Source organism: Gastrolobium bilobum, unplaced genomic scaffold, assembly GCF_033153095.1.
Source record: "Gastrolobium bilobum isolate Gb01-03AN ecotype WA unplaced genomic scaffold, APGP_CSIRO_Gbil_v1 utg500, whole genome shotgun sequence".
In the NCBI taxonomy this organism is placed as follows: domain Eukaryota; kingdom Viridiplantae; phylum Streptophyta; class Magnoliopsida; order Fabales; family Fabaceae; genus Gastrolobium; species Gastrolobium bilobum.
The window spans coordinates 214,342-221,374 of record NW_026896335.1 but is presented as its reverse complement, the minus strand read 5'-3'; the positions used below and the strand labels follow the sequence as shown (position 1 = coordinate 221,374).

The 7,033-nt window shown below is 32.1% G+C and overlaps 1 protein-coding gene across 2 annotated transcripts; it reads right to left on the bottom strand.

The window, feature by feature from the left end:
• Positions 1-1,691: 1,691 nt before the first annotated feature.
• LOC133299151 (B3 domain-containing protein Os01g0234100-like) lies at positions 1,692-5,950 on the bottom strand. Of its 2 annotated transcripts, none has more exons than XM_061498590.1 (7): positions 5,891-5,950; positions 5,704-5,784; positions 3,724-3,749; positions 3,480-3,636; positions 3,184-3,390; positions 2,610-2,724; positions 1,692-2,514 (listed from the first exon to the last, which is right to left on the bottom strand). In XM_061498590.1, the coding sequence occupies exons 1-7, from the start codon at positions 5,933-5,935 to the stop codon at positions 1,844-1,846; spliced, it is 1,302 nt and encodes a 433-aa protein (XP_061354574.1). In that variant the 5' UTR covers positions 5,936-5,950; the 3' UTR covers positions 1,692-1,843. The 2 variants fall into 2 exon arrangements, with proteins under 2 accessions (XP_061354574.1, XP_061354575.1); XM_061498591.1 differs by having other exon boundaries at positions 2,619-2,724.
• Between the last annotated feature and the right edge of the window lie 1,083 nt (positions 5,951-7,033).

The following is a 7,033-nucleotide window of genomic DNA, read 5'->3' as shown; positions in this document are numbered from 1 at the left end:
TGGATTTTTTTTTTCTCTGTTTTATCTATTGCTCGGTCAATAAATTTTCTTCTGATAGTTAAAACATTATTTAAAAGGTCTTTAAAAAAATGTATGCACTTGAATAGAATAAAACTAAACTTGAGAAAAGAAAAAAGAATCATTTCGCAGTACAGTTTTGAGAGGAATTGTGCTATGTGGCATTCTCCAATCAAATAGTTGTTACGAGTTACCTGAAATTAGTCAGAGTAGGTTGCGACTCACCAACCCCATGTGACAGATACAACCGGTTTCATCACTGAAATCGCGGTGATCGAACTGAAAAATTGATAATCGAATAAATCAAAAATCGAAAAATCGAAAAAAAAGACTGCAAATTTTAATTGGATTGGATCGATTTTCAGATTGGTTGATGAAAACCGATCCAATCCAAATCGATCTAATATATTAACTCCCCTCTACCTACTCAGGCATTTCCCCTATCATAGCCCAAAAATTTCTAAATTCAAGACTCATTAACTCATCAACTAAACCCAAGAAAAAACCTAGTCATATATAAAGCTTCATATCTCATTGTCCAAAAAAAAATCTATATTATCGTTTACTTATGCTTTTGTATTTCAAAAAAAAATAAAAAATTACAAAGCCAATATATACAAAAGATGTTATTTGCACAATAATCATGAAACAAATTTTAATATTTTCAAAAAATTGAAAACCGATCCAATCCAAACCAAAAAAAATTGGAATGGATCAGATTTGAAAAAAAAAATTCAAACTGAATAGATGATTACACGATCAAACCGAAGGAATTGGATCGATGATTTTTGCTTCCAAAACCGATCTGATGCAATCCAAACTGCGAACACCCCTAATTCATATGTACCCAGGACAGTTTACTTTTTTTTTTTAATCTGCAAAATTCTTATAGACTTAGACATATTACACATGATTCAACCATTATTTCAAAAAATCCGAAGTTAATCAGAATTGTAGCTCAATAAATATAGCCTAATTATTAAAAGAAGTAGTAATTTGAAATATAACAGATTATAATCAAATCCAAGTCCGAATAAGTATCAGATATGATTGTGATTTGTTTAGCAAGAAAAAAAATAACACATTTTACATGATTTGATATCTAAAATTTGGGACGTGTTTTGAAGAATTTATTTGTAATTATTTGTTTAATTTCTGAATTTAATTACTGTTATATTTATTCTTGAGTTTTTTATTATTTTTAGGATTTTTTTATTTGAATTTTTGAATCAATTTGTAATTAATATATAAAAAAATGTTCATGACCTTCATTGTAGGAGTTAAATTTTATTAATAAAAATAGCTTACCAAAAAAAAAATTATTAATAAAAATTAAAAATTAAAATATTACTCTTTTTTAAAATCCTAATTTCCTATTTAGCCAATTTTTTCTATGCACTTTCTATATCAATACTCATATGGATTATTATATCAATTTGTGAAAATTAAAATATATCTATATCCATATAATATAAAAGTTATGAATCAACTTTCTGTGAATCAATTTCTTTCCAAAAATTAGTCTCATATTTATAGAATGCTTCATACAGAGAAACAATATATCCCATTCCATAAAATAATCACGTGTGGCATCTTAATTGTCATCTACAGCACAGCACTGTATCACATACGTAACAAAATAATTTTATATGATAGTTAGAACTAATACCATTGCCGTGCCACTGGAGATTCACGAAAGAAACAAAACGATTGTGAGGTTTTACCGAAACAACAACGTTAGTTTTACACAAAAGCTCGGTACACCCAAACTATTTCTTTGGCCAAAAATAAAGCCGAAGCTGAAAAGCGGCAATGTACAAGGACATCACCAAGGAGCACTAGCCAGTTTTTGAAACGTAGTTTCGAGGCTCTCAGGGTTCATATCTTGTATGCCAATCTCTTCATCAAGTCTATTTATTGTCTGTTTTACTTGCACAAGTTTTTCCTCTAGAGCTTTCAAGTCCACTTTAGCATGGTCTCGTTCAAGTCTTGACTCTTTGTACCTCTCTGATTTCAAAGCTAGTTTCATAAGCTGGTGTAGCCGAATAAGCAAGAAGCTGACATTCATGCCCATGGCCTCAAAGGCTTTCAGAGTCTTGTCCCATGTTAAAAAACTCTCTGGAGAGGTTGTAAGCTTAGTGGCTTTAATGGCATCAGCAATATTAATAGTCTCAGAAATTATTCCAGCCACCAGTTTAGAGTTAAGACCCCCAAGAAGATGGTCATGAAGAAACGATCTCTGGCTGCAACAGAGCTCGTAATACTTGGTCCGAAGGTACATGGAGAGCTCTGAATCAATAACCAAACCATTCACCACAATGCTGAATTTCTCGCTACCAGTAACTTCTTCAAAACTGATAACAGATTCTGAAAATCTAATTCCATCCCAAACTTGTGAGCAAAAATCTTTACTAGTATTTTCAAGCTGATCAGATTGAGATACGTGAGCACCAAAAATCATCCCGCTATTATTTGAGTCATTTCCTTGAGTAGCGTCTGAAAAATGTGACAGCAAATATAATTTTCTGCTCTTTTACAAGTCCCAATTAATATCCTACTTGATTTGCATTATAAAACAATGAGAACCATACCACACTTACCGAGAGCACCATCCACTTCGTCCTTTTCTTTTCTGCAGTCATCTAACTTAAGAAGGCCAAGAGCACCATCCATTTCATCAGACCCCTGAGATCTTATGATGTACACCTGTGGACATGTAAGATATTCAAGATCACAACTTCGAAAACAAGTATAACTTAGCAGCAGCTACGACGTATTTTTTTTCCTTCAAATTAAAATCCCTAACCAAGCCATTACCACAAAAAAAAAAAAAAAAAAAAAAACTAACCAAGCATTCTTGCAAAAAAGTGAGAATTAAGAAACTGTTGCTCCTTTTCATTTCGAATTTGTTGACTTCAAAATAAATTATAGCTTCTTCTATACTTCAAAACTTTTCATCAAAACAAAAGACAAAAGTGGTAAAAATTTATCTTGATATTGTCACTGATAATCAATTCCTACCATATTCTAACCTACTTAATACCTCAAATCTTACAATTACTCCCTTCAACTTGAAACACTTGCATACAAGGAAATCATAAAATGTATTGAAACAAACCTTAACACATGAATTTTCTTTGAAAGATCAAGTCATCAAACAATCACCTTAAATTTGGAAGGCTGGACCAAGTGGAATATTAGAACATCCATCTCGAGTAAGTTATGAGCTAAGGAAAACCCCCTCCATCCACCACTTAGGCCCACCTTTTGAGCAAGATATTTGGTTTCATATAGTTCCCCATTTTCATCTTCCAAAGCAATAATAGTATCAGCCTTAGGCAAATGCAACTGACAGAATTTTTTAGGAAGACCCTAGCATTAAAATATTAAATAATATGATGAATATAAATCATCCTAGTATTAATCTGAAAATGCAAAGGCATCAAGAAAATGAGATTTACTAGCCAAAATCCCCCTGTTACATGAGACCGAAGCATGCACTTAAGAAGGCTTGGATATTCAGGAGATAGGTTAGCCTGAACCTCTTTTGCACGTAGGTAAGCAGTAAACTGAGCTTCAGAAGTATTACATACACTATCAACGCTCCCTCTCTTTGGTCTATGCATAGCACAAGTAAAAACGAGGTGTCATCTTCTTCTACCATCCGTTAGGGGACCAAATAGGAAAGCAAGAAAATTAACTCACCTTCTTTGTGGATTACGACTGATAGTCTGTTCAAGATTCAAACAAACGAGGTACACAAAAAACAAGTTAGATGTTAAATGAACAATATTATATACTCTGTTTCTAAAAAGGTTCCTTTTCTCTTACAGAGAATCCTCATAATAGGATAATAAAATTATTACATTTTTATCCACAACTGTCAAGGGGGGCTTGGGGAAGTCACCATCAATGGCAATAAGCTAAGCGACAATCACCAAATAAGTGAACTTGAGTTTATGGCTTTTTCTTTTAGTTATATGTTAGACTATGCTCATTCCTAGAAGATGCTAAACTTTATATCAGTCACATTTTTTTCTTTTTGAAAGCAAAGGAAAGAAACAAAACACACAAAAACTAACTACAGACTCTCGGCCTGCTAACGCCCATAACGTCTCCATTAAGGAGAGGTCTAACTCCATCATGAGGACTATCTAAAATATACAAATTCCAATCATCATGGTCTTGATTATAAGCTGCCAGCCAGTCACATTTCAAAATATGAAATTTCTTATCTGAGTATTAGCCTATGGTTACAAACCCGTTAACCCTTTCTTTGTTGGCAATCACATGTGGAGGAGCTATTTATACATGTCTTTAGAATTGGGCATTATTTCTGATGTTTTGATCATATATTTCACGGAAAGGATATTATTCTTATTTTCATACCTATTTTATCTATTACTCTTTAATAATTTTATATCACAATCTCGAGTACAGAGGAAGTACAAAGCTCAGTTAAACATAGAATACACTTTTAAATTTAAGGATAAAATATTATGCCTATTTTTTGTATGCATACTCCTCCTACTTAATTTCAAAACTGTTAGATCAAAATCTCAAAAAGGAGAGAGAGAATAAAAATTAGTTAAGATTCTGATTTAAAGGTATTGAAAATATGCAGGTAGACATACAAAAATATATATCCCTCGTAAAATAATTGTAAATTTAAACAAAAATATTATATTATAAGTCACCCCTCCAAAAGTTGGTCTGACTCTGCCATTGGCAATTCAGGGTGTGTTTGGTATAGGTTTTTGTTTGGGTTCGATGGGGAAGTGTGGGTGGCAATTGAATTTGACCACGTTTGGTTTAAATTTTGGAAAAAAAAAAAAACCATGCAAATAGGAAGCATGGGCAACGACTTCATAGTTGTTTTTTTGGATGAAATTAACTATTCTAAAATACCACTTCAGATGTGGTATTTTAGGATAGTAGGAGAATTGGAAAAAGGGGTGCCAACTTCAGGATCGAAATGACCGTGAAAGTGAGGGACTTCAATTGTTTTTTACAACGGGAGTATTTTGGTCAATTCAACCTATTTTTCCATCACTATTTTACCTTCAACCAAATATAGACATTGCAAATTTACATAAATTTTTCCGGTAATATTTTGGTGAACCAAACATGTTTTTTTTAACTTTTCTATCAAACTCACTTTCTTACTATTTCCCCAGTAAAAAAAATATCTCCTCTACTAAACGCCCCTGACAATGTGATATAGATATTGTCAAAGGGTCCAGGGGAAGCCCGTGGCTGAGAACCACCACCAATGGGCTAAGTTACTCCAACCATAGCAAATGGATCCAACACCACGTTACAACCCAAGGGACAAAGACAACAGAGAATAGGAAAGAAAGTAAAAGTAAAGAACTAATTTAACACAAAAGCTTAAGTTATTGAATAATAATTTTATATTTCTTTAACACGTCCTCTCAAATGAGAGTTCTTGGGCAAATGATGCATTAGGTCTAGTCTATCTATGTTAAAAAAGTCCATAATAATTAATTATTTTTATTAAGAGAACGGAGGCGGTAACAATTTAACTTGTGACATCGTGTAAAAAATCAATACAACACAAAAAATTTAAGCCGTAGGGTAAAGATACAGTCATGATTTTATATTTTTTTAACATTAACTTTTTATATTTCTCTAACACTAACTAAAGCGCATAGCGATGCTCACTTGCTTTAGAGGATCAGCTGGGTTGAGTTCCAGTGTCTTTTTCCGAAAGAACTTTGCTTTAGGTAGCGTAACTCTCTTGCCCTGCAACGTGTAAGGAATATTTACAATGAAATGCACAGTTAAAATAAAACAAGAAGTGGAAACTAGAGAGGAAGAGAAAGAAACTGATAATAGTTGGCAGGAAAACCTTTGAAGGCCTGTCCCTGTCGCTGGGTTTTTTAACTACAGCCATGGATGAAGACAAGGCTCTCTCTACTTAGGAAAAAGGGTTATCATATAATTTATAACAACCGGAAGCAAAAAGCAATACAATATATAAATGAGGAAAATTACTTTTATGTTAGATATGATAATTTTTTATCGTACACTTTTCGATAATTATGTCAATTTTTTTTTTTCTTTATACTTTTCAGATGGTGAAGCTTAAAAATTTATCTCTATGACATGAGATAACTTATCTTCTTTATCGTGAGATTAATAAATTCTGTATAAAAAGATATTTATGTCGTTGCATTTGCTAATCATGTCTTTAGTATTATGAGAAGGGTTTTATTATTCTCCTTCAACATAAGATAGGTATCTTATGTTGTAGAGATAAAATGGGTGAGTCCCGTCATTACAAGAAAAAAAAAAGGTGAGGTGCAGAAATCGAAGTGAGAGTAGAAAAAAAGTAATCTTATTTAAAAGGAAAGTAATATTTTCCTTACGAGAATGGGTTTAAAATTTGTCCGGTGAATGGTCTCCTGCTATAGACCCATAGAAATTCGAGCTGCATTAATTAATTTTTTCAAGTTTTTTGTGGTGGTGGGTCCACTGAAATTTTGTGTTCCACTGAAATTTTGTGTCTTCAAACTTCTCCGTTCAAGGGAGAAATTTTATAGGGTGTTTGGTAAGAATTTTATTTTGAGATTGATGAAAAAGTGTAGATGGATATTTAATAATAAGAATAGGTATTCATTTACTAGGAAAAAAAAATGAGATTTAGGTTATCTATTAATATCTTAAATGAGAATAAAAAAAGTTGACGTATCAAGCTCTTTTTTAATTTTAGCTTTGTGTTCATACTTATATGTCAATAATGTTAGTTATTAAGTATTTTATAAATTATTTTAATGTTTTCTATTATTTGCTGCATAAAAAATTGTTATGCTATTAACAGTGTTTGTTATTATGTCTATTGCGTGAAAAAATATTTAATATCTTAAAGGAGAACAAAAAAAGTTGATGTGTCAAACTCTCCTTCAATTTCAGCTTTTTATTCACACTTGCATGCCAATGATGTTAGCCATTAAGTATTTTACAGACTATTTTAATGCTTTTCCCAATGCTT

What these genes read in the sequence shown, in the direction of transcription:
- LOC133299151 (XM_061498590.1), bottom strand. Translation starts at nt 5,935, where the DNA reads ATGGCTGTAGTTAAAAAACCCAGCGACAGGGACAGGCCTTCAAAG. An exon ending in AGTCGTAATCCACAAAGAAG is followed by an intron (nt 3,637 to 3,723) that starts GTGAGTTAATTT and finishes TGCTATGCATAG; the next exon opens with ACCAAAGAGAGGGAGCGTTG. An exon ending in TCCAGCCTTCCAAATTTAAG is followed by an intron (nt 2,725 to 3,183) that starts GTGATTGTTTGA and finishes ACATGTCCACAG; the next exon opens with GTGTACATCATAAGATCTCA.